A 27,990-nucleotide genomic window follows, 5' to 3' on the forward strand; every position below is an offset into this window, starting at 1 on the left:
GCATAACATGCAGGCTGGATATTTAAAGAAAATGGTTCATGGAAGAAGACACAAACACAGAATTATGTGGATAGGGTGTCTATATTATACATATGTAAAAAGAAACAAAGGTCCAATTTCACGCCTGCCCATTCTGATGATGTTATTGTTATGTCAGAAATTCTGAGTCAATTTTGGAACCCTTTCCAGGACTCAGGATACGTGGATGCAACACAGACTAAGGGAGCAATTTTCCACCCTTCAGTGCAACCATGTTTCAGCTGCAGCAGTTTTCTGAAGAGGCCTCCCATTTGAATATAATGTCATAATAACAATTACCTAGCCACATTAGCATAACATCTGTCGCAAACACGCAGTCAGCCTAACAGATCATTTCCCTGCTTTACTGAGTTCCTTATTTGGCATCTTAGTTGCTTAGTTCATGAGAGTAACCACGTCAGTGGTTGCTCTAACAGAAGTTTTTGTGTTCCCGCGATCTTATCTTTGCTAGTCATAACAGCAAGTGATTTTTTCAGTTGAGGTTCTCCTTTCTAACACCAGACAGCCCTGTTCACAGGAAGGTGAGAGGCAGGGGCTAAATCTATCTTATGTCCTCAAATATCAATTTTAAGCTAGATCCTATTACAAATTTAAACCTAATCCAAAAGCAGGCTAGCTTCTGAGGTGGCAGAAAAATCTTGACTTGAAAAGAGGTAACAAATTGATAAGTCATACTTTTCTATTTCAGACCTGGAATGGGCACTTCTGATTAAACAGCATTTACTTGTTTTCCCTTTAGGTAACGTTTCCCATTCCAAAATTATCATCACCAGACAATCAGAAGGCTACAGAAGTAGACAGCCCTCAGTATTTTCCTTCTGTATCCTCTACTCTTTTGCCCTTACACATGAAAGATTACAATCGAGCTGTAAAAATGGCTTGCATTTTCCACCACTGTATCAAGTGAGATTTGTTTCCATTCTGACTGGGTGGAGTTACACACCGCAGTGGTGTAGATAGGATCTCTCTACACCTATGCATGATTTGTGGTCCTTGTTGAACCATAACTCACTGGTAGTTAAACCAGGGCCTCCAGGCCACAGCAAACCTGCCACCTCATTTACGTTTGTTTTGCCTTTTCACCACAAATGTGGCTATTATTTTCCCCATCAGGGACAGGGGGAAGTGTGATGAGGTGAGCAACTGCTTGCCTTTTTTTTTTTTTTTCTTTTTTGTCATGAAGGGAAAATAATTTGAAAGCACGTTACCTAGTGCTATATGTAAATCAGCGCCTCTCTGGCTGTTCAACTGCCAGATCATGACTACCAGCAATTGTGTGTGAGAGAGGAAGCCTGCTTAGGGCTGGGCAAGAAATGATGAAGGGTCTCCAGCAGGTTAGGATACAGAGTGCCAGGGGTAAATCACAGGTCTGGGAGGCTATAGGGTGCTAGGCATGGCTTTGGTGAAGTCTCAGAAAATTTGTGATTCTGAAGATAGTAGAGAGCTTCAGGTGTAGGGATGTAGCACCAACCCCCAGCTCGCACTGGTCCCTGAATGCTCACCATGTTGCTGACATTCGTAGATGAAAGAAAAAATGGCCACCTGCTTAGTTGTTACAGCAGTTTTAAAAAAAGTCTGGCCACAAAGGGCAAAAAAAGCTGACATCAGTGATGAGATATTATGTCATTTTGCCTGTTTATATGCATACAACACCCAGAAACCATTGTTTGGAGCAGTCATTTATTCCATATCCACCATCAACCCTGCTGATATTACAGCAGTCCGGATATCCTTAAACTTTTTTTAAAATTGTTGTTTACATTCTATCTATTCTGTTTTACCCCTAGTAACCCTGAGAGACTCCTTATCTGCATCTTAGTCATGACTAGCACATGTCCTCTCAGGAGTGTTTCAATAACTTCTCTGAGATCAGAATAACGTTATGACACAATGTAACAATTTAGTTTATCTTTTTAATCCCATTTAACAGTTGAGAAAAAAATGAAGAAAGTTATTAGCAAGGATTCAGGGCTGTAAGTAACTGTACCCCGAGCCACCAAAATATGTAAGCACACCAATAGTCCTGGTGTAGTTGATGGACTTGTTGGTAGTTTTAGGGTATTTGGTTAAGTCAGCACACTCAGGTCAAGTCTCATGTGAGCAATATTTCTCTGTTCTTTGTCAGTCATTAGCAGGTGTTTCACAAACCATTTTCTGACAGATATGGCAGGGTTTCAGGCCTCCTGTTAAGAGGTTCCGTATCCTTGCCAAAATCACAGTGTAATTAAGTAGGAGGTTTTATTCTGCTCTTGTTAGTACGAGTGATGAAACAGTAAATGGAAATGACTGTATCAAATACGATGGATGGTAGAAGATGCAAGGTGAGAAAAGAGGGAAGGAAAGGTGTTGCATTTGAAAATATGCAGGAGAAAGATTACGAGAAAGGCATCTTGCATAGTGAAATGGGAAATGAGACAAGGGGAAGTCAGCACTGCAGCCTTCCTCTCCTTGCCATCGGTCTTCTCCTCTCACCATCCCTCTCAAGTACCTTCATCTCCAGAAGCCCTTGTGGAACAGAGCAGTTTTCTCTAATGTTTTTCTCTTTACAGCACTTGTTCTCTTTTGCTTCAGTTCTTAAAACTTAGTGTTCTTTTAGCAAGACAAAAAAAAACTTGTGTGGAAAGTTTTGTTTCAGATGTCTGGTCAGTCTAAGTGCAGCTTAAATGGAATATCGTTCACGCATTCACCTTATAGTTATTGTTCAAGGATACAGAGCAGAAGTCCACCCTACACTAGTTTAAGGATGAGTTCACTTTGCAACTAGCTGCTTCAAAGATTGTGGCTTTATGTATTACCAAATTATGGTTTGCCAGTCTCAGACCACGACAGATCTTCCTCAATAATTGGCTAATGAATCCAGCACTAATTCTCAGAAGAACTCAAGGACACCTGGAATCACAATGCCTTTACTACAGCGGAAGGCAAAGCCTATTTTTCACCCTTTCTTTCATCTTCAAAAGTCACCCTTTGTCATTTTGGAAGGTGATTAGATAATATGGCTTAATGCAACACTTTCCCACACTGTTAAATACAGTTGTTATAACACAAGAATATGAATTTATAATAGAGTTATAGATTTGAATATGAAGAGTAATGCGTGCTGGAATGGAATATGTAGGTGAGAAAGAAGATATTATCCAGAAGTGGAACTTCAGGTAAACGTTACAACCAGTGTCTGATTTTAAATGTAGCCAAATGGTTCTGTTTGTTTGATAGGAGATTGTTGCTTCAGAGATTATTTGCATTCCATCATTATGTAATGGACAGAGACAATTTTTCATCGTTATCATGGAGAACAGAATATAAATTATATATTTAGATTGCAAGAAAAATATTATTCAACCATGATAGCATAATAAAATTTAATATACTCAACAATTCTGTTAATATTAATTTTCAACATTTTGTTAAACATTTGCAAACAACTACAGCTTAAATAATTAAAATTTTAAATTTTTTTTTTTTAAATCTTTGGTATGTTTATTTGTGTATTTCATTTACCATGCATAATGTTATGCCTCTGGATAGCAAATAGTTTCCAGTAGAACAATACTGATGTGACCGCATTACCACCTTTTTGAGGAACCATCCAAATTTAACAAAAAAACCCCAAACCCTAGTGCATTTTAGTTAACATTTTTAAAAGTATCTCTGATAGGTTTTAATTTAAATATCCAGAAAATATTGATTTTTCTTTCATCAAAAAGCTAAGTTCTGATCTGCTACAATGACACAAAAGAGAGATCTGCCATTAACTTCATGGTGAGCAAAATGGGCTTTGTAATCTGAGATTTGGGACTTTTTTAGAACATTCTTCTGAGATCCAGCTTGTTTTCTATTAAAACTAATGAAAAGACCCCTGTGGTATTTTGCAGGAATTGGATAAGGCTCTCAATGGTACAATCTGTTCTATATATATAACTTACACACTGCCACTGATGTTTGTGGGAGAAAGGCCCCCAACCCGAAGGAGACGTAAGAGGTGATGGATTTTTAGAGAGGTAAGGCAGGTTAAAATAATTGTCATGGCAAAGAGCAGGTAAGAGTTGTGTGAAACAGCCTGAGCTTTGTAACATTTTGAAAGGCCAGACTCTTAACTCTCTGGCAGAGTGATGTAATCACACATCTGTAGATATTTATCATTTTCTGTGACAGTTGCATGACAACCTACGTGTCTTAAGGTTCTCATTTAAAAAGTCTCCTACCATGGAAATGCTGCTTACTACATTTTTGTATGGGACCTACGCTTACATCATTTGCTGCTGGGCTACTCCAGTTTTCTACTAATTTAAACTACAATACATAGAAGTAGAACAAGATGTAATGTAGAACTGAATCGAGCTCTATGTGTCAAATAGTACCTAAGTCCAGTAGGATGATTTTAGTTGTAGTTCAGTCTGTATTTTAAGTCGCTCTGACCACGTTTTTGTGTAGCTGTCAATATTTTGATTTGCATTTTTTTTTCTGTTGCATCCTGCATCTTTCTGTTGCTCCGAATGGACCACCCAAATTATTTAAATCCTTTACCTTGTTTACAGAAATGTTATTACTCTAATTGCCTCCATATAAGCCCTCTAGGTAGTATTTCATCCAGCAAGAATCTTTCTGTTGGTTTTAAAAAGAGTTTAATAGAACTGGGTTGGAATTCTACTGGAAGGAAATGGATTTCTTTCCATCAGAAGTATCAGTGTCAGGTGTTACACATTTACATGCTATTAAGACTCTTCGTTTTCTCATGCTAACAATTCTGTAAGGATCAGTTTCTAATCAGAAATTGATATTTCTTGTGTTTTCAGTATTTCCGCATTTGTCATAGATCTAACACCTGAGAAATATCAGCAGAGTTCAGTAATCTTTCATCAGTAATTCACCTGGGAAAAGCCAATATAATATGATTGAGCCTTCTTAGAGTTTAAATCAATAAAAATATTCTCCTAGTAATTAAAATATCTTGGTTTTATTTCTTGTATTTCATAATTTCCAGTCACTTAAAAGTTGAACTCAGCTTGCATATTAACAAAATGGATTCTGACCTTTAGTTTTATTGGTTTGTTTTTCAGCTTGAACTCTGCTTCTTCCAAGGTATCTAAACATCCACAAATGAGTCATATTTTCTTATATCCTCAGTATATAAACATGTGAATGAGCACAGTAATGATTTAAAGCAGGGATTCTTGGCTTATATTTATTTTTCACTTACACGGATCATGAAGCTACACTCTTTTATAAGAAACCAGTAGGTCTGATCCTAGTGCGGGAAGAAGGGATAGTGTTGGGCTGAATCACTGAGGGGAAGGAGGACAGTGGGTTTAGCAGGTCTTGGAAGCAGAGATATGATTGCTGTAGCAAAAAGGGTGGAGAGAAATGAGCATGTGGGGCAGCTGATACTTTATGGGTTAATGCTATATCCATAGTACCTCAGCAAGGCCAGGAGAGAATTAATGGAGAGGACTGAAAAGCAGTCATGTGAGGCTCGGTGATAAGAAATGTCCAGATGTCATCCTGATCCACCTGATGAAAGGGGTATGCATGAAAGAAACTTAATTATGGCCCCCCTGCATCCATAGGAGATGGTTGTATTTCTAGAGATCTTCCCCTGTGGCCAGATTGGTCATGGTGAAAAATACAGCCCACGTGGCATTAAGAGGACGGTCTGTATGGTTTCCTTGAGAAAGTAAGCAGGGTCTGCCTCAAGCTGTGATGGCCTAACAAATATCAATTACAGAGCCACATAACTGATATTAGCATTCTTTTCCAGAGTAGTAAATATGTCAGTTTTGGATAGGATAACCTCTGCTTATCATGGACATTTTTTAGGAATTAAAATCACCTTGTCAGTACATGGATCATTATTAAGATACTTAGAAATGACTACAGTGCAACTACTCTTGTACTGCGACATAAGTGCCCATCTACTATGCATTTAAAGTTATGAAGCTTTACAACAAATGTTGTAAAAAAACACTAATAAACTTCTGTGTTAAAATATCATGGCTAGTCTACCACCCATGAAATGTCAGCTTGAACTTATTATCCAGATCACATTCTTCATTCAAGAACAGCAGAGTTTACTCAAGGCTTTTTTTCCAGTAGTTTCTTTCCCTGCTTATCCAAGCTTTCTGTGGGCTGAGGAACCATTTCTGCTACTGCTGCCTTTCCATCAGTCATCTCTGCTGCTTGCTGCTTGCTTTTTGTATCCTTTTCTGTTTCCGCAGGGGGGATTTCATTTGGATCAGGTGTCTCTTCTGTAGCAATAATTTCTTCTACATGTGGCTTAATAAAATCTGATTTAGGAGAAGTAATAAAATTTCCCTTACATTTACAATGCTCAGCAACACAGAGGTATGTAGAGAAGATTTTTCTTCCACATACCCATATAAAGAGATTCAGCATCACAAATAATGTTACTACCTTTTACAGAGCCAAAAACAAGCCCAAATCTTTATGGTCTCTAATTAAAAAGATAAAGGGGTAGAACCTGAAAAACATTTACAGATGTAAATAATTGTTTCTCACATAAGTCATCTCATTTACAGGACTGCCCAGAAATGTCTAGGTTACCCATACCAGTAAGGCAAGAGAGAAAAGAAATGCAGTTAAATATCTGTTCTTGCCTTAAGAGCAGAAAGGGGAGGGAAATAAGAGTATAAAATGTTCCATCAGCAATGATACGACATGTATACACCCTGTATACAAAGAAAAAATACTTAGGCAATAATATGTAAAGCAGATGTTCTGATAATGTTGCAATTTGAGTCTTATTTGGAGCTAAAATGCTCTACATGAGGGAGTTGTTATTGTGAAGAATAAATCAATGTCCAAGTAGCAATTATATAGTAAGAGTCTAAAAGAACAGTAAAAATCTGTAATATACAAGAATGCTGAATCACCAGAGAGCTTTTCATTTTCCACCCTTTCTCTAAATTGGACAAAAAAACGGTCACTTATAATTCCAACTTTACCATTCAATATGGATGCAAAAGTAAAAGAGAATAATTGATTAATCTCAAATAGTGGCTATACGATCAGGGTTTTCTAAACACTTTGGCATTTAGGGCCCCTTAATTAGCAAGGCCTTTTTTTTTTTTAAGTGTCAAACATCTAGCTGCTGAAATGAATCTCATTTTGGAAAATAACACCATCTGTGTATATGTACATGCTTAGGAGCTCTTTCCTCTTCATTAAGAAATTTGAAATTATTTATTATGGCTTAAAAAACTGTCATCAGCCAGGTGAGCCAAGGTGAGAACTCACAAACCAGTGGAAAGGTGATTTAAAAGTGTTGATTTAAATCTCTTTCACTGAGGTTTAACCTGGCAATTCATACTTCGCATTTGTTGTTGATTAAGAGCATACATACTGTAAACTTGATTGTTTGAGACCTGAGAAATATTGATGGGCACAGACTATTAACCGCATAATGTTTAACAATTTTTTCATTGGAGTAGAAGACCATAAAGGTGAAAGAGCTCTTACCTTTCTTTTCCACTTCCTTCCGTTTGCTTGCTGTCATTGTTTTTTTCTTTTTAGATACAGTTAGATTATTTTGATCATGTCCTTGGACTGTGTCAGTCAGTCCTGACACAGAAATCACAATCACCTGAAGCAAAGCAAGAACAAAAAAGTGCACAAGCGAGAAATGTGGATGCATCACAATTTCAGTTTGAAACCACCATAACTAATCCCTGGCAGCAATATGTTTAGAAGCAGCTATTACTCTAACTTTCAGGGACACGTACATCTTCTGAAGTAAAGAAAAGAAGTATCCAGCCTGTTATCTGGGAGATAGCCCACTTGTATTCCCTCACAGTTCTGCCAAAAGGAGTAAGGCAGGAGGACAGATTTTCGTAAATAAAGTAGTAGAAATAATTGCTGCCAAAATGCAATAATTATTAAAAATATGCTAATGCTAAGTGAGAAATATCATTTATGAGGTATTGCGAAGAGCAAGTCACAGGGTCGACATAGCGCTTAGGGATACGTTGTAGTTGGGAACTGTCAGTGCTAGGTTAACAGTTGGACTAGGTGATCTTCAAGGTCCTTTCCAACCTAGATGATTCTGCGCTTCTGTGATATTCTTGTTTGCACTCTGGAGGATGGATGAAATGAGACACTTGTTTTTAAGGTCTATGTCTTAGGAGCAAGAGGGAGTGATGTGCTTATCATCCTTGAATGGCTTTGTGTCATACTAAGCAAAATTATCAAATAATTTTACATTAGATCATTAATCTCAGAAAGCTTGCTGTATCTCAGATTACAGATATTCTCATGATATTTTTAAATTTTAAAATTAAACTGTTTTACTTTGATATGCAGCTGTTGTGACTAAACAGTCTGAACTTTTTTTATAACACATCGACTCATTAATGTACATAATTACATAGTTAAACCTTAAAATTGCAATAATGTCATCAAGTTTGATACTTGAGTTTTAACTCTTTTAGGAGATAAGGCTGTGTGAACACATACACTGTTTATGTGAAATGCTGAAAACACATTCGTTTTACATAATTTCATGTTAAAATCCCCATGATGTGAAATGTATTCTGGAAGAAAAAAGATTTATACCAGATAAACAACATGTTCCTTGAAACCAGTGGTACTATTCATGCATAAAGTTAAGCACATGCTAACATATTTTGGTAGATCATAAATCTGATCGAAATCTGGATTTCTTTTTTTAATTGTAAGATCATAATCATTAGCCCTTTATAGAAACTGATTTGTAAAAGTATTAAAAAATTGCAAAACCCACCACTTTCACCATTGATAACTGAATCTATTGTTACCTGAGCCATTAAGAATTCCCTCATGCTTCCACTTCACCTTTAATGCTAGCTGACAGTAAACCTCGGATGGCAAGGGTTTAAGTGAGATTAACTGTACAGCAGTTACTAGTGGCATCCTCACAGAAATGCCAATGCTGCAGCAGCAAAATGAGTGCCTGGGAAACAGCACTATCTCTGCAGTCACAGTAGCTAAAAATGACAAGAGTATGTGAAATGTGCACACAGATCATGCTTATACTGAAAATACATTAGTTCTTTAGATTTTGATGTGAAGAATTGTGCTGCTGTGAGACTAGTAATGAAAATAATTAGCAAGTGGGTATATATCATAGATCTGTCCAGCAGGATGGACATATATCTACATTCTGTTGTTCTTTCTCAGCTAATAATAATTAGTGGCACTGTGAAATAGCTGACATTTTTAATCTGTATAAGTGTGTTCAAAGATCTGGACAAATGGGTTTTGTCTGAAACATTTTTATCTTTAAAAAACCCACATTTTTTTTCAATGTTCCAGTGAAAATTCTTTTTGTAACTTTAAAAGATCTTGACAAAATATGCCATTTTTGATATCCAGTGTTAAGTTTGGATGAAATTAACTGAGGTCTCAGTCTAATAATATACTTACCTACCCTTAAATCAAAACTCATGAGCATGTCCACTGAATTGCATGAGACTACTCCTGTGTCTGAATTTGCAAAAATACCTTGTTGAGTTGAGATATGAAGTAGTGAAGGTCTGGACCAAAAGGTGTGAAGAGATGCCATTGTGGGTTTTGTCGTGAACAGTAAAGTGAAGATTAACAGGGATCTAAAGGGAAGCTAGAGGTAACAGAAGTGGTGAAAGCATTAAGACTAAGATACTGTGCACAACTACCAAACCATGGCTAGTAAAACAAGACACGGTGAAACAAGCACGTGTGGAAGGAAAGAAGTGAATTCAGTTTATTTGTGAACATAGAGGAGAGTTCATACATTTTTGCAGACACACACACATTAGTATTCTGGCCTCCTAAGCCTAATTTTCATTTATGTTACAGTACTTTTACCCCAATTGGGCAGATTAAACAATATTTATGGATGTAAATGACACCCATCTTAAGGCCTCTTTAAATTAACACAACAATACAAAGAGGCCTTAATGTAGACAAAACCCGGTGCTAATTCCTCCATTTTTTAATTCTCTATCACATTCCATCTATTCTACCTTACCAAAGTTGGAACAAATCTAAACTGCTGCTCAAAAATGCCTCGATCATTTTTTGTCTTTCCATCTACCTCATCAGTTGCCTCCACTGAAATGATTCTTCACCCTTTTCATTTTTGTTGTAGGGTCAAATGCTCCAAGAAGAGAGTCAAATGGCAGACCTGTGTTTACAGGCAGCATGCATTTGGCCTGGCTGAAGATGCTACAACTAGGTTCTGTGAAGTTAGCAGTAAGAAAATATTTAGAAAAGGCCCTGTTTTCCCTGGCCCAATTAAGTGTATTAGAAGCAAAAGCGAAGTGAATGGAAAAATCCAAGGCTGCCTGCTAAAGCAGAAAGCCATTTACACACACAGATTATGTCAGCCTATCATCCAAAATCTCCCCCATACTTCTGTTTTCTAGTCTTAAATTCAGGCTTTCGATTTCTTATCTTCTTTCTCATTCGCTTGCTCAGACTGTCTCTCTTCCTCAGGTATGAACACACTTACAGTGACGTCACTGGTCTCTGTGCCATACTTGTTCTTCACCACAAGGCTGTACTTCCCAGAGTCGAGTGTGGACACAGCAGAAATGGTAAAGCTGACTTTTTTCCCAGATTCAAATTTCAGGGTGCAATTAGCATCTGATACAAATGATTTTTCGTTCTTCAGCCATGAGACCTCTGGGGTAGGATCTCCCCAGACAGTGCAAGAAAGATTAAGTGCCTATAGAAAAAGTACAAAAGGATTATAAGTAAGAATCAGTCAACATTTCCTGTGTTTTTTGATGCCTGACTCTCCAAATGTTCCAACTCCCCATTTAGCTTTCTGCTTTTAGTAAATGGATGCATATCTTCATCAGTAATCAATAAATTTTGTCAGAGTCTTCTGTATCATAAAGGAAAGGAAGAAACTCAGTTAATTCAAAAACTCCATTAAAACCTTTTAATATTTTATGGACCTTCTTTTCTACTCTCATAATCATTAATAGAGCTTTGTCCATGCATACTGTTTAATATAAAATTAGATATTATCTGCATTTGAGTGTTAGACCTGAAATGAGAACTTAAGGAACAATCAGATGGATTTGTTCATGTTAAGCTCACTATATATTTACCCCAGAAGTAGACAGTGTGCCTGCCTTTTTAAACAACTAAGAACAAAGTGTGGCTGGAATATTTTGTTTAATTTAGAATCTTTTTAAACTATGCCCTGACAGCTCTTCCAACAGACCTGAATTGTTTTACGCACTCTTGTAAAACTATTTTTAACTGAAATCAATACAGTCTGTACCCGTTCTTTGGTGTTTGTGTACGTATTTCCCTTTGATGTTAGTAATGGTCCTAAGGGCTGTATTCAGTCCCATCAGACTGAAGGAAGTATCTTCATTGTCAGAGAGTCAGTTGTGGGAGCGATCACTGGCAGTTGGATACTTTCTGTAAGCTGGCAAGTCTATTGTACACACAATGTTCAGGCCTCCTCTTTTTGTTGTCAGCTGAGAAATTCACGTTTGGGAGATAGCGATGCATATAAATGATACCCTCCTCTGGTCACAGTGCCATGGGAATCTTCTCAAAAGAGTTTGCAAAAGTGTATATCACATTGTGAGTCAGATGTGAAAAATGTTCACATGAAACTTCAGTGGTACATAGGCCTTTCTCTGGACCTTTATTAAGGAAGGAATCCATTTATATCTAAGTATTAAATAGTATGTTGGTCTGAATTTAAATTGTTATTCAAAACACAATCTAATTTTTTCTCAATTGGAAATTGAACTTTTACTGCAGAGAAAATGGTTTTCAGTGGTTCATTAAGAATGGACTAAGTGATACATAAGGAATGGACAAGCTTCCACTTGACTGCAATCAAATTTCTCTTCCTTTTTTTGATAAAAATACATCAAAAATAGAGACAACTGAAGAACATTCATATTGTTGACCCTATAGGCTGTCATGGTTAAAATCTACTGTGGGAAATCTATTTAACAAGCTACCTTCCCTTCACCTCTCTGCTTCTTATCTGGTAGTGTGATGGTGGAAGATGGGACAGAGAGAGAGACCCAGAAGGCTGTGGAAATGAGCAGATAGAAGAAATGGATACCTCTATAAAAATGAAAATTTTTTGTACCTCTGAGAACAAAATAAAAAATAAATCCCACATGCCCCTAAGGACCAAAATGAGAACAAAAGGGAGGTGGAAGAACAACACATAATTCTTGGTACCAAAGGAGAAGCAGATTCCAAGTGAGAGGTGGTTACAACATGGTGGGAATGGCCTCTATCTGATTTCCTGCAGCACCTACAGCTGGTGACTGTGTGGGGCTGTTGACTGCCTTCTCTCATAGGCCACTGGTGTGAATGTGAATGTGGTTTTGATTGCCATATCAGTCCATCTTTTTGAAAAACAAGGGGAAAACAAGAGGTCTTACATTTCCCCCTCTTCCTTATCGCTCTTGATACAGACATGCCCTCAGCCTTGGCCAGGCACTGCATATGGGCCCCTTCAGGTGCTTGGTATTTCTTTATTGTCTTTTGATTCTCTAGCAAGCAAGAGGTCACCACCGAGTGGCCCCAGTTGCCACTCCAAGATGCTAATGATCTGATGTCTATGTCCAGACAGCTCTATTAGTGGCATCATTCAAACCTCGGGTGTCTGAAGTAGTGTCGGTACTCCTTAATTCAAAGAGATTCAAGCTGCAGTGATGACTCTTTTCTTCTTCTAAATCTTTCTTAAAATAGCTCATTTTGCTTAACCTTGCATCACTAGCTGCTGTTTGACATCGGTGCTTCTCTTGATGTTCCCAGGTCTTATTATTTATTTTCCAGCTAATAATGTGCAGAGATGTATCTTATCATTCACTATGTAGATGGTGAGGTCTTTGGTTTTCTGGAAGGTAATTCCATAATTATGGAACTTTAGCCAAGGAGAATTCATTCCCCATTCAAACTGAATCTGTCTGTTTCAGATTTTCTGTTCTTTGGGCAGGAGAGTGTCTTTGCTCATGTATGTCTTTATCACTCACTGAAACCCCTGATTATAATGTTGTATTCAACCTTATCCTGGTAAAAAAAGTGTGTCCTGTACTCCTGGGGGGGAAATGGCACCTTTCCCCTTTTCCAGAAGTTGTCTGGCTCTGATGATTGTCTGGGGCAGGGGGGTGGGGAAAAGAACTGGAAACCTGTCTAGATGTTGTGGTTAGTGAGTGAAATCTATCAGGAAATCTGATCTATCTCAAGAACGCTGGATGAGTAGACCCCATCTCTTTGAGCTGGATCTCAGTATTTCAGGGTTCCACACAGAAGTTCCCATAACAAGTTCCCATCTGGATTTGGGGCATTGAGGCATATGCACTTGGAGCAACCAGCAGCTGCAAGTCCAGACCCTTTGTGCTCCCCACTACCTTTTCTGCCTTTCACTGCAGATTATCATGAGTAGGGTAGTACAGGTGGCAGAGGGAAATGTGTCGTTGTATTTCAAGTATTGCCATTCCTCTTGCATATTAGCACAAACTCATATTCATGGGTGGTTTGGGCTAAGATGCCAGTAAGTGAATTGAAGCAGCTCAATCAGGGAAACCTGCTCCCTTCTTCCAGCCTATCTGTGAGAGCACCTACCCCTGGCAGAAGGGTAGAATGGGGAGTTGGTGGGCAGAAGGATGTAACGTGTTGCTGTCTGTCAGAATCCTAAGCCTCTCCTTCTATAAATAAAACCCCCTTACTCACTTACAGACCTTCATTAAAACAGCCACTTAGGTTAGTTAATTTGGCCAGTTGTACACAAAACTTATGCTAGTATTCTCTGTCAGGTCAAATTCCTCCCTAATATGAACTGACACTTAGCCTTTTCCAATTATATCACACTGCTGAAGAGCATTTATGTCTATCAGTGGAAGCCTCTTAGGCCATCTGGAATGCTGTTTGATTAACACTGGGTGAACACTGGTTCATTCGTTCTCACACATATCCTTCAGCTCACATGTAAAAAACTAATAAAAAGCATCACAGTCACGGTGTTAACTTTAGGTTTGAGATATGCATATGCTTGGAAGTTCAATCTAGGGACACCAATCTGTTCATATAACTCTGTAATTATGGCTGCACTGGTATTCAGAATCAAAGTTTGCAATTGCCAGTCCTCTGCTACCTCATTTACTGTTTTTCAAAATCCTTGATGATTGTGCAATTTGCATGAATTACACAACAGAGAACTGCTTTCCCCTCTCTCCAGCATATATGCAAACAATAGACACCACCACCCAAACAAGCACTGTTTTCCCTGACCACTTTCTGTCCTACTCCCTGTCTCAAAATGACCATCAGCTGAATCCAGAAACATAAGGTCAAGGATATTTGTCTCGAGTTCTGGGAGTTTTTCAGTCACTTATTCAAACATTACAAACGTCCTTGCTGTCAAGGACAATGTGTGTCTGGGCAAGATTTTGCAACTCATTTTCTACAAACTCCCTTTTTATAACCACTACAAATTTTGCTTTAGTGAGCTCATACTCAACTTCATGTGAACTCTTTTAGGAAACCTTAAAACTGGTAATAACCACCCAAATTTATCCCCTGCCAAAGCAGGATGAGAATCTTGTCTCCAAGCACAAGCACTATTAGCTGAGAACCTGCAAATTCATTGTTTCTTTGTGTCTTCCACCTACAGTTACAATGCTCACATGAGTGCTTCTTCTACAGCATTTCCCAAACTGCCAAATCCTTTAACAAAAGGTTTAATCAAATGTTATTTCATTTTGTAATGCCAACATACTTAATTTTCCCAGAACTGCTGCAGTCTACTATCTGTCGGCTGTGCTATATCTTACATTGTTAAGCGATTCAGACAAAGATTTTCGATTCTTTACACTTCTGCTCAGTTTATAATATTTTAACCCAGCTGGCCTACTGCTAGATAAAGCCAGAAATATCAGGAAGCTGCTTTTCTGTAGTTGTCTTGTTACAAGTTTCCAATTACATTCACGTGCCCTATTTCAGTGTTCTCACACACTGTAAAGAGGAAGTGGCTAGCAGCAGACCAGCGGGAAGTAAAGAGCAGGCCCTTCTTGGTCTCAGTACTATTAAGCAGCAACTTGTAGGAGCAGTGTGCTGGGAAAAGGTTGTGAGATTGAGAACTGACTTTCTGGGTCATCTGTTCTGTGCTCAAGCATCAATGTAGCCCTGTTCCTCTGGGAGTGCCTTACAATAATCTTTCAGCCAAACTCTGTTAATATAATCTAGTGTAACACCAGTGATTTATTTTGACTTCCTTCTCATTTACCCTGATGAAATAGAGAAAACTTTCTCCTTTTGTCTGGACGAGAATTGAGTTGTTATCATTTACTACTTTTACACCATTTAAAAGCCATCCTTGACAGGTGTGACTATCTTACCACATTGCAAGGAAGTTAACTGCAAAAGACATAGAATGACTAGCTATCTTGCAAAAAAAAAGAATTAAACTTCCTTGATACCCTGTTACAAAAAAATCTAACTGTGAAACCTGTGCATGAATTTTTAAAGAGATGGTTATATAAGGAGTTTTAGTCTCAACTCACATTGTCATCTCACTTTTATCTAATGCTTAAGAAAAGACACTGCCCTGAATACATAAACCCATCTGTGCAAGACTGTTGAATTATGTTCAGAAGGCAGGGGATGAATAAATAATGTAGCAGATTTTAAAGATGGCATCTTTAAAAAAAAAGGTGAATATTTTCCCATCGTTGAAAGGCATTCAAGCTGTTGGGCTGTTGTGTAAAGCTTCAGTTAATTTACTGTACCTTGCCCTCCTGGATGGTGACAACATCGGGCAAACCTCCAAGTACCCGTGCACGATCTGGAAATAAATAAGCGTAATTTTCTTTAGTGTCTCAAAATCAACTGTGTCCCAGATTCTGTTTCTCCTCTAGTTCTTTTATCTTATTTATGTGCAACTTGTTTCTGATATCTGCGCTAGCAGAGAACTATTCGGCATTCTTAGCACACCATTTGGATTTTTAAAAACGTTGAATTCACAGAAAAAGATGTGTTAATAGCTGGTGTCAATCATTTACAGAGGGGAATTAAAGTACATGTGCTGTGTCCTGCAGATTTTGCCATCAATTCAGTGTTACTTCTGAGTGCACAAAAAAATCTGAATTTTTGAGATCTGGTGCTCTAAATTTTTAGTGTCATAAACTACAAACATCGTGTTTCCAAAAGGAAATTAATGACACCTAATGAAGTGGTGGAGATTAGGTTTTAATCTAATTACAAAGAGAGACTTCAGTGAAATTCCACCACTTTGTATGTATCTGGATGTAAATGAGATCTATATCTGGTCTAGTTTTAAGCTCAGAGTCCCGTAGGAATCTTATACAAATACAAATAAACTGATCACATGCAGGCTTTGGTGCACTTATTCTGGAATATGGATTTTGTTTCTTATACATCTTAGTGGAGCCTGGCAGAGAAAGGAAATGACTATACAGAATGTTCCCCTCTAATGTATTCTGTAAAAGATGTGTTCTGGAGCATAGAGATAACAACCTTATGAGAGCAGGAATGGCACTGTATTATGTCAGTTAACATGCCATGAATGGTCCAGGGTTAGAAATGAAATGCCCAGGGCAGGGCTATTACTGATCCCTTCATGCTGTCTCAGCTGGGTTGTGTAGGGATCACTGCATATATCCAAGCCCTTCTCTGTTTGGAGTATATGTCCAGGAGGAGTTAGGTCAGATCTCTCTACACAATTTTCTCCAATAACTTTTCAAATGCCAGTTCTGCCTTAATTTTTATACAAGTCTGAAAGTCATCTGCAGTGGGAGAACTTTTTGATGTGTTACATTTTTTTCATGCATCATTCTGTAAATAGGGAGAATATTGAGATTAATAATTCAAGTTGACTTCTAATGGTTTATTCCTTAAGTAGTTAACACATACTTTTGTTTTAGTTGCGATGTTGGGATTGACACACAGGCAAAATTAGGAGGAGATTCAGGGATCTGTCTTTAGCAATGCAAAAGCTACTGTTGCTTTCTTACCCATTTCTGTATGTAATGCAGAGTCATTTGACATTTTAGATAGTTCAAAACTAGCCAAGTGATTTCCTCCATCTTTGAAAACAAAGTAACTTTTGTATACAGAACATGCATGAGAGATCTCAGCAATACAGCTAATTTTTAGAGAAGGCTAACTGGTAATGAGAACAGGAGCTCAGATGGGAAAAGTCAACGTAACTATAATGTGATTAGCTGCAATGTGCACCAATGTTAAATCACTAAAAGATCACCCTCCTGCTTCTCCTTGGTGTAAAGACAAACTCGTTTTAGGATGAGCACATGCACATACTCATGTGTACATGCCCTCTCTTTCCCAACACACAACCTTCCCGGAGAGGAAGAAAACCTTCATAAACCATTGTCAAAGAAGTCCCACTTACTTTTCTCTGCAATCGCAGCTTGCCTGAAGTTGAAAGGAAGAAAAAGAAAGTCCAATTTCAGTTAAGGTTTACTTAGAGTGATTGAAAAATAGCTTACCTTTTTAACTGCCTTTAATCCATTAAGGAATATTTCATCATTTGGCAGAACTGATTTTTCTTTGTTACTTAACAGTTATATAAGAGTTACACTGAAGAAGTCACATGCAAAACTCCTACAGGCTTCTGTAGGACTAGGATTTGTTTCATAGGATATAGTTAGCTCCAGCACAACACAAACAAATACTATTATTATTTTATGGCTGCCACTACTGTATTTAGATAGCATGATACTTACTTTAATCTCTGGAACTCAGCAAAGGCTTCATCAAATGCTTTGTAAAGAGAAAAGTTGATTTTAAAGGTAGGTTCAGAGATAAATCATCACAAGTTTAAAATGTAGAAATACATTTTAAATGTAGACAACATTAAAGAAATATTAATGGATGGATGCATGTATATTGTATAAGCCCTTAAATGCTGAATGGTTCAACTAATAAAGGTCATCTTGTATATGGCAGCTATTATATATACATATGAATGCATAAGCACACTTTTTTCTTCTAAAAGTCAGGCTTTAAGACAAAGAGATAGCAGGAGAGCAATAGACTGAAATCATTTTACAAACCAGAGGAAGAAACCCACAATACACCACCTAAAACATAGCTTACAGCAGTGGTCTCCCCAACTTTTTTGATCGTACACCCCTATCTGAAAATTTTTTGAGCACGCACAGCCAATATATGTGTACTTATTTATAAATTATGTAGATGTACTACTGAAGTTCTCATATTTTCTTCCCACACCCCAGCAGATCATCTTGCACGCACCTCACTTTGGAGACCACTTGCCTATGGAATACAAGAGATCTGTTTTTCCCAAATGCAAAAGCATTTGAAGAAGCATCACACCGATGGCCACAAACAAACCAAACAGCAAACTGTTGTCTTCCTTGTAATTTGTAAATTCAGGCTAAACTATCATGTGGGTCGTCAACCTCTCCTGCTTCAAAAGAGAAGAAGAAATCTCTTTTCTCAGAAAGTGGAGATAGAGTACAGAAGGAGCAACATGGAGATGATTATGGGGTTATTGCCCTTACACAGAGCTTGCAGACCCAAAGTGAAGCTTTAGGGGTGGGAATGGCTGGGGATGTAAACTGAGCAGTTTGGAAGGAGTTAATCTGTTCTCTAGGATCTGAGAGGTCTCTCAGAGTAAAAGCTTCCAACAGTCAATCCAAATAATTTTAGCTGTTCCCCTAACAGTCCTTCATCATGCTGATGAAAGGTCTTGACATCTCTGAAGAATAAGGAGCCCTATTATATCCATCAAAGAAATACAGTAGGAAAGTAACAGAACAAACTTGTCCCTTACTTCCTCTGCCAAATATTACTCGGGAGGGAGAGATACCAAAGGCATTCAGTGCTACAACTTGTATTTAAAACTGCCAATCAATGCCAACAACACAAAAGGTTCTGTAAGATAGCTCAGAAGCTGGGGTGACATCTCAGTAGGCAAACTGTAAGCTGGTTTGGAATAGGAAAAAGCTGTTCGTAATTTATGACCTGAGAGCACAGGCTGGGAAAAACAAATTGCACTGTCCCCACAAACACTGCCAGGCTGCTGGGTTCACACATAGACCCTACAACCCAAAGGGTAGCAGGTCTGTAGCAAGATCCTGCTGTAGACACTCCTACCCTACCACAGTATAATGCCCAGTACAGAGGATGTTAGCAGAGGGAATGGCCTACCTTGTCCTGAAAGATCCACTGTCTTTTTGTGTCCTGTTTTACCATCAAAGAGTTCCATTGTGTATTTGCCTTTGTCCTGTGGTGTCGGCTCGTTGATCTGCAACCAGATCTGCTCCCCAGTGACACCAGTCTTCACTCGGTCTGTAAATCTAATCTGGGTATCGCTGAAAAATACAAAACAACGTTACCCTTTTGTTTTACTGGAGTATAAATGGGGTTTGCTCATGTTGAGTCACTGAGTACATCTGCAGTTACTAAATGATTTCCAAGGTGTTATGGTATGCCACCATATTTTAAATCTTTTGAAATCAAATTCTTGCTAAAGCTGTGGCCCAGCTGGGCAGAACTGGTATGACAGTCTTTCCCTGTTCAAGGACCAGCTCTCCTCAAAGCTTGCAGAAGTGTTATGCATCTTAGTCTACGACCTGAAGCCGTACAAGAGTTATACAAATTTAAAAGCCAGATCTCTGAAGGGTAATGAATGCATCCTCAAATGTTCATGTTCTTTTTTTAGCATAGGTTTATTTCTGCTTGGGCAAAACAAAACTGTACAGGGCTGTACCTGCAAAAAACCACACTTTTGTCACAAATGGTGTTTGCCCAGTTGGAATGTTTTCTGATGCTCTGCTATGCTTTGACATTTACAGTTAAACATACTTTGACATAAGTACATCTTCCAGAAAAAAATACCAATTTCTCAGCTTCCTAGCTCAGCAGTTCATTGCCTTGGATGAGGCAAAATATATTTGTCAAATAAGCTACTCATTTTCTTTTTATCTTTAGACTGATTACTTTGAATATACTGGATGGACAAAGAACATTTTTTCTAGATTAATTTCATGTGCTTCAAGATGAAACTAGTTTCTAAAAATTAAATAGACAAATGAGAGGGGGGGGTGGGGCTAAGGGTGGGAGGGAGATTTAAGAGAGGGGAAAAAAACCAGAATACTTCATATTCACTTCCAGTTTTGAAATATTTAGGACTTCTAGTGATACCAGGTCAAAATGGGTGCCAAGAAACAGGAAAACCTCAAACTGCTTTCATTTCTCTGATGGGGTTGCTGGTTAGCATCAGTGTCAATAATTACAGCCAGATTGACACAGCACATCCTGGGTATTCTGTGCCTCATTTACATAAGTTTTATTGAGAGATCAGTAACTCAGATTCCATCCTAAAGACTAACTACTACCATGTCCACAGGAAGTGAAACAGCAAGAATAGTAATAATAGATTTGAAGCTATCATGAAGTTGTTTACTTCTCTGGGCTTTCCAGTGCATGCTGTTTGTGCTGGCTGAGTATTCAAAGCTGTCTCGTGGATTTGGGTATGCAACTCCCATTAATTTTATGGGGAGCTGGGCATTCAAATTCTTTTTAAAAATCTCAGTTCTTCTGTCTGACTTGGTTAGGTTTGTAGAGCTCACAGGAGGGGCTGTCTGGATTTTACTGCCTCAGGCACACGCTGGAACTTGCTTTGGCTCCTAAGCATGAACCCACGTGTTAAGAGGACGTGCCCGCTTGTCCCAGTTCCTGTGAACTGCAGCTTCTAGACAAACAGACCTCCAGGCTAGGTATATCTGAATGTGTGGTGCTGGCCTCTTTAAAGCTTGTCGGTCTCTCACGTTATATTTGCATCATTCCTTAAAACTGATTCAGGGAAAGGTGCAGCCCCCATCCAGGAGGTGGGAAGCACTGAAGCAACATGGTCCTGACAGCATCCCCTGGCATGGGACTGCCTGTCTCACGAGGAAAATGACAGAAGGGCCCTGCACCACCAACACCTGTCTCGTACTGGTTTCACCTGGGTGTAATTCACTGAAACTAACTCATAGGAGAGAAGGACTCATGAGAGATGAGAGGAAACTTGGGCCTCGTCTCTCTCATATATCCAGCCTCTTCCTGAGTCTATAAAAACAAAATTGCACTGACTTCTGCAAAGATTTTGCATACTTACTTGTGCACCCAGCCTACTCTCAGATCTTCCACATAATAAGTAACATAGGAATACAGTCTGATACCCTCAGCTGTACTCCGAATTTTCAGGTCTGTCGCAGATAAAGCTGAAAGAAGAGCACATGGTTTTATGCAGCCATGCAGCCATTCATTGAGCGTCACAATGAGTCATTCATTTGAAAAAAGAATTAAGTGCTTACCAATCCTTCTGCATACTTCATTCATCAGATCTGCAAAAGCTGTGGAAATAAAATCCAGAGACTAAGACTTTGTGTCTGCAGCTCAAGCAGAGTCAATAATAGGACAAGTACTGGCTCTGAAACATTCTCCCCAGTAGGTTTGAAAAAGAAACTGGACCTACCTTATAAAGCACATTAGAAATCTAAGTAGTGCAGAAATATAGCCTGTTATTCCATGACTTCCAGATTTTATTTAACTGCAGCCTGCTGCAGCTGAACAAAACTCTATTTTTTTTAAATTTTTTTTTTTTGGTAAATTACACTATTCAGTTGGAATGCTAACCCATCTATATACATTGTAATGGATGGGGCTTTTCTCCACTTGCTTGGAAACATATGTGAAATTTTAAAAATAGAGTAACCACAATGAGTGGAAAGGCCCCTAACTAAATGAAAGGCAAAACTTAATAAAAATGTGAAATCTTTTAAAATTATCTAGTTCTATAATTTCATTCTATACTTGTAGACTTCCACTACTGATGGCCACCTGAGGAAACCTGTTATCATTTTGCTTAGCGTTAGTCATCATATTCTCCCAAAATTATACAGAATCTGGACGCAATAAACTGTATTCAAACATTATTTGAACTGAAAAATCTGTTTTTCTATGAGATGATCATACAGTAGGAACACAGCCACAGGAAGGTGACACATGCAGTTGCCTGCATTACCCTGAACCCACTTGCAGGCAAGCAGTCAGGCTGTCAGCTGGCGTGGCTGACAGCGTGCAGAAGATGGCTCTGACCTGTGTCCTTAAGCTTTAGCTCACTGGAGTCCTTTCCTCTGTCGTCCTTCAGTATGACTTCATAAGTGCCAGCATCTTTCTTAGAAAACTGCAATATTGTAACAGTAAAACCAGTTTTTAGAACAGTTACTGTAGAAAAATCTAGATTTTACTCCTGAACCCAGCTCATGTCCTGTCCCCATCCCCAGGGAGGTGCCCGATATCTGGGGCTGGGTCTGCCCAGATGCCCCCCAACTGCCCTACTCCTGGCTGGGGTGGTGGGACGGGCCTTGGCTGGGGAGTCCTGGCCTGCAGCCATGGGGAGCCCCCAGCCCCAGGGGTCCCTGACACTTCTTCCCTTCCTCAGCCAAAGAACGAAGAGCAAAGAGATGAAGTGGTGAATGCAGGTCACCTCCCGAGTCTGCAGCGAGACTGGGTATGGACCAGACCTCTTTGGTGACTCTGAGAGGGTGGCACTCTGAAAGCCTGAGTGACAAACACTTTCCAAATGCCATTCGAGAAGTAAATGTGGTCTCATTCTGCTGTTAAACTCACATGTAAAGGAAGTGACAAGCTTATCTCTTCTACCATCGTTTCCTGAAAATCTGAACGAGCAGTTATAGATAGACATTTGCTTTAGCTAAAGCACAGACACCTCATGAGTTTTTCCATTTTTAAAACCCACTTCCTTTTTTGATTGTTCTGCTGAAATATCAGATTAGATCGTATCATTCATCTGAATTCGTAACGCTAATTTCAGCTGAGGGCTAACAGGGACAGTCACTCACCTCTGATATCAGCAGTGTACACACGCCATCTTTAAAGTCATGTTCTTCATCTACCATTATCTCCCTGTCATCTTTGTACCATACAATGTGTGTTTCCTTCTTAATATTAGCCACCTAAAATGGATGAAAACCACATCATAATTATTCTCTTCATTTGAGCAGGGGAACTTAGTGTCACATAGGTTAGCCTGTTCAAGTCTCTCATAAAAGAAAGCTTTACAACTCGGTCACAGTGAGTCATTGTGGGCCTGCATTTAAAAATGAGAGATGCAAGAGGGAAAACAGCAGGAAAAAGGACTGCTGACAGCTTCAGGGAGCCCAGGGAATGAATGTATCCTGCCCAGGGGATTGCTACACAAATAAACTGGCCAAAAATGAGAAAGTCCCAGGATTTGCAAAGACCTGTCATTCCTATTCAGGTGCCTTTTCCTGGGTGGGTGGCTGACAGACCTGAAGAAAAACGTTCAAGCTATTTTTCCAAGGTGTTTTGTTACACGCAACGAGCAGTCACCCCAACAGGATTAGCCTTCAGAGGCTTTGCCACTATCCAATATGCAGTTGGGAGTACAAAAGCAAAGGGTGTGTCTTTAGTCCCTTCCCACCCTCAACATCTAAGTAGTGGTAGGTCAAAGTGCTTTGAACATTGTACTCAATGTTTTCCTTGCACCTTACCTTACATTTCAACATCACGTTACAGTCATCAGTAACTTCCCATCCCAGTTTATCCACAAAATGAGGACCTGTTTAAAATTACAAATGTATTTTTAAAGATCACATCAATGGTATACATGATATAAAACCAAAGACAAATATGTTTTTCTTGACAAGAATAATGTTATATTTTAATGTGGTTTTATTTTTCCTATTTCTCCTTCAGAAGGTAAGCAACCTTAAAACAGAACAAAACCCATCTATTTCAAATTAACATATATAAAGATAAACAAACTCTTAACAGACTAACATATATGTGATTCTTATAAATATCCATATTATCACCTTGTTTCCTGTGCCACTCTTTTCTCTGGAAATCTGCTTCATCCTGCAGTTTCTTGAATACTAGGAATTAAAACCAGCAAGAAATACAAGGTTAAACATCATGTGCCATTTGTACAGTACTGAATGTCACTGTAATGGTTAGGTGCAACCCTGTCCCTTGGAGGTCAACAAGAATCCTGCCATAGGGTCAGGTTTTCACTGAACATTTCAAAGTGTCAGAAGCTGATTATGGCTAACCCAACTTTCCCAGCTGCTTGCAGCCATCAGGAGTTTAATGTGTCATGTCTGATGAAGCGTAATCCCTGACATACAGCTACTTTCTGCTCTCAATAAGAAGGCAAACGAGCAGCAGCAGAGTCAGCAAGCTGCTCAAGCTCTAAGAGGTGCAGCCACTTGTTCCCGGCTGAATGGGCTTTTTATATGGGAAATTTTCATTCCACCCATAGAAAAGCAAACCATGACAGGCTGCAATATTTCACAATTATATAACAATTCCCCTTCCTCCCAGCACTTTAAAAATTTCAGTTCACACAACATGACCTGTCCTATATGAGGCAGGCAAACACTGTGACTGGAACATCTATTGGTACTGAAAACAATGGAAAGTGAAAATGACAACCAAGGTAACCTCAGTATAATTTTTCCAGCCTACTGTGTAATATAGATTAGCTTACCATCACCAATGAGGACAAGGCTGGATTGATTGGTTGCTTTTCCATCCTGCAGTTGGAAAGTGTAAGTCCCTTCATCCTTGTCCTCAAGTTTATCCATAATCATTTCAACAAGGCCGGTCTTCTGGTCCACCTTCATTTTATATTTCTTCAGGAATGGAAAGTAAAGCAACAATTAATGGATATCAGAGTCAGAAAATATTTGTCAAATGTTATATGGTATCTTTAGGAGAAATTCTGTTTTCTTTATTCAGGTTCCCACTTATTCAGATTCCCACTATCACTAGCTCCAGCTCTAAATATGTAACTAAATAAATAAGAAATCTGTTAAAGGTGAAGCCTATTTAGTGATGCTATACAAGCATGTGACATGCCTGTTGTATGGTGAGTACTGTGTTCTTTTTCATTAGAAATGTTTATATTTGCATCTCTTCAGAATAACACTTTCTTTGAGGATGATTATATTTTTATAAGGTTTTGTGTAGAATGCTCCATCTCTGCCTTCTACATAATAGCAGTGTTGCAACAAAAGGATGCCATGTCATATCTTTCAGAGTAACAAGTTCTGCTGCTGGAAATAACCACTTGGAAATTTTCTCTTGGTGTAATAAATTCCTCCAAACAGCAAAGAGAGGTGAGAACCAAGAACAGGGGTATGCTAGGGCCATAGACGAAAGAGATAGGATGAATCTGGGCTACTGCAGTGACTCCTTGAAGACCACAGTAGCTGCTTACCTGGGACTACCTCAGTGCAGGAACTCCTGTGGTCCCTACAAGTTAACAGAGCGCGTGGTACTCACAAAGGTGACAGGAAGTCATTTAACTCCACTTTATAAACTGCATCCAGTAGAATTCATCTGGAGCTCAGAACTACAGATAAAATCTTTCTAATGATGCTTTCACAGACATATGTTATTCCTCATGAAAATGCATTAGAGTGGAACACTAGTTGGAAGTATATTGGAGACAGAGACATTAATACTTATTGATACTCATAAAAATGCAAATGCATGTAAGCAATGAAAAGGCTTACCTCTCCATTGAAAATCTCCTTATCATTAAATACAAAGTTGGCCTTTGCATTGCCAGACAATTTTTCAGCTTGCAGCCAGAATCTCACTTCTCCTTTTTCTAAAATTTCCACTGCCAACTCAGAGGCAAGCGGGACAGCTACAAAGAATAAAGAAAATAATGATTCATATACTTTGCCTGTTCCCCCAAAACTATTTTATTTTATAATCAGAAAGCCACTTCTTCCTTTCAAACTTGGATCCTGTATGCAAGGTAACTAGCTTATGATAGTTCTTCATTAGACAGAATGCCTCTCCACCCACATATACATAGGATGACAGACAAGATGTAATCTTTTGATCCTTCAATCACTAGGTCTGTACAGACTGGTACTGTTTAGGACTTGAGTTATGCTCCATGCTAATACAAGGCCAGTTCAAAGGTAAGCTGCAAGTATCTCTGCAGCATGATGTGAGTCTGTATGGCACAGACCCATGTTTAATGAGTTGCCTAACAATATTACTGTAAGACAGTCAACCAACTAAGTGGAAAAATCCCCAACCACGAAGCAAGATTAGAAAGTCAGCTGCTGAGCTACAGGTTTGGATATTTTTGTAAGCACTCTGATCCTTTGCTGAGTGGAATCTCTGTCTCCAGAATTCACCAAGTATCACAACAGACCCTCAGTCTCCCCAGTACGTTCTGTTTACCTATGAATAATGAAAATCCCCCACATAGACAAATTTCTTGTGTTAGCAGGAAAAAAAATAGTGTAAAGGGTACTATACCATAGGTAACATTAGTCTATTTTTTAATTTTTCCTTGTTCTTGTTAGTAAAAGTCCTCAGCTTGCTTTCACTTTAACTTTTTGTTAAGCTAACTTAATAAGTAACATTAAACATGAGCATTTAGACTCTGATATTGGGGCTTATTGCTCATTTTATTGGCTTCCATCATTTTTAGCTGTCTTAGTGGATGCTCATATTCCCAACAAAAATCAACTCTGGGCAGTACGTATGCTGTATGTGAACTCTCCCCCAATCCCCACTTTCACAGCAATGTAAAGTCTGCATTGCTAGGGTGTAACACGGAACAGCTGAAGACAGTGTACAAACGGATTGCAAAATGCTTGATGACATAGTCTGGTGATAGTGTAAAGACACACCTCTTCCCAGACAAATCCCAGGGCAGGGTTGTTTCTTTAGCTCCATATATGCAAAGGCCCAGATACAGCAGGAGAGGGCTGGGGCTGAGGTAGTGTCCAATTTCTCTCATCTTTCTATTTGCACCATCCTGAACAACTGGGGTGCCTTCTGGAGCCACCTCACTGCCAAACAAATTTAGGGGATGAGGACCCCCCATGTCTTCCTTTCCCACACTCACCCCTTCCCCGCACCTATGCTCTCCCACACCTGCATGTATGCTTTTGGTGCCTGAGCAGCACAGGACCTGTCTCTGGTGAAAATAAGGCTTCTGGGAGGTGAGGCAACAGTCACAGGAAAAAAAGAGAATTATGAAAAAGACACAGGCTTAACCAGAGAGAGGAAAGCCGGGAGCCTGAAGGGACAGCATTGCCGTGAGAGAGCAGGGCAAAAGAACAACCCCATCGGAGTGTGCCCCAGCAGTGTAAATGGTCCGTGTGAAGCTTCCTCACCCAGCACATCCCTTTGCTTGTAAGAAACAAAAGGAATCTCAGGTCTTGCATAATTTCTCAAAACAAAGCGACTGAAATGCTACAGGAACCAGTGAAAGCAAGAGGGAGAGGGTGTGAATAGGCATCAGGCTGCACTGCTTTTGTCTCACTGTCAGCTCTATGGCAATTTTAAACCCCCACTTGATTTGCATGTAATTAACTATGAATATCTTAGTTTAACATGGAAGAGAGGAAAGTATCTCAGAAACTGTTAAATAAAGGGCTGAAAGGATGCAAAAATATTCTTTTTGGGAAAAGGCCATTCACTCCTCAGCCCAAAGGAACTGGACAAATCTGCTTTATAGCTGTCCATGAGCAAAAGCCTTATTTTAAAATATTTCCATAAGCACCAGCTGACAGCTACATTAGGCATTTTCCAGCCATCATGCTTACAAGGTTTTACATTCTATTTGTACAGCATCACAAATTACCACGAGCACTTGGCAGGGAGTCCTCGGGCAATTGCTAAATTGAAGAGTTGAAACAATTTTTACCTAGCACCAATACACTATCGCACCCATACATAGTTGCATTCTGTAAGGCTGCAATATTCAAGCAACCCATTTTCCCATGGAGTTACTGGCTGCAGATGTTTCTAAGTAGAAGTTATAATTAAATGCTGCTCAGAAGTACAAACAAAGCAACATGCAAGAGCTCATGTTGAATCAGAAATGCCTAGCAATTAATAATTTTTTTAAGA

The 27,990-nt window shown here is 38.9% G+C and overlaps 1 protein-coding gene across 5 annotated transcripts in view; it reads right to left on the bottom strand.

Moving 5' to 3' along the window:
- Nucleotides 1-3,387: 3,387 nt before the first annotated feature.
- Nucleotides 3,388-27,990, bottom strand: part of MYOM1 (myomesin 1) — a 78,984-nt gene continuing 54,381 nt past the window's right edge. For 3 of the 5 annotated variants that reach the window (XM_074821396.1, XM_074821388.1, XM_074821376.1), the window contains 15 exons: nucleotides 25,620-25,756; nucleotides 24,590-24,734; nucleotides 23,916-23,975; nucleotides 23,592-23,659; nucleotides 22,920-23,033; nucleotides 22,153-22,240; nucleotides 21,369-21,407; nucleotides 21,170-21,275; nucleotides 19,216-19,379; nucleotides 17,766-17,802; nucleotides 17,432-17,454; nucleotides 15,789-15,844; nucleotides 10,523-10,738; nucleotides 7,516-7,639; nucleotides 3,388-6,323 (listed from right to left, as the gene is read on the bottom strand). In XM_074821396.1, coding sequence (XP_074677497.1) covers nucleotides 6,112-6,323; nucleotides 7,516-7,639; nucleotides 10,523-10,738; nucleotides 15,789-15,844; nucleotides 17,432-17,454; nucleotides 17,766-17,802; nucleotides 19,216-19,379; nucleotides 21,170-21,275; nucleotides 21,369-21,407; nucleotides 22,153-22,240; nucleotides 22,920-23,033; nucleotides 23,592-23,659; nucleotides 23,916-23,975; nucleotides 24,590-24,734; nucleotides 25,620-25,756 — 1,589 coding nt within the window. In that variant the 3' untranslated portion in view covers nucleotides 3,388-6,111. Of the gene's footprint in view, nucleotides 6,324-7,515; nucleotides 7,640-9,746; nucleotides 10,739-15,788; nucleotides 15,845-17,431; nucleotides 17,455-17,765; nucleotides 17,803-19,215; nucleotides 19,380-21,169; nucleotides 21,276-21,368; nucleotides 21,408-22,152; nucleotides 22,241-22,919; nucleotides 23,034-23,591; nucleotides 23,660-23,915; nucleotides 23,976-24,589; nucleotides 24,735-25,619; nucleotides 25,757-27,990 lie in introns of those variants that run through there. The other 2 variants (XM_074821402.1, XM_074821381.1) reach the window with 1 other exon arrangement.

The sequence above is a fragment of the Strix aluco genome, chromosome 1 (genome assembly GCF_031877795.1).
Source record: "Strix aluco isolate bStrAlu1 chromosome 1, bStrAlu1.hap1, whole genome shotgun sequence".
Lineage (NCBI taxonomy): Eukaryota > Metazoa > Chordata > Aves > Strigiformes > Strigidae > Strix > Strix aluco.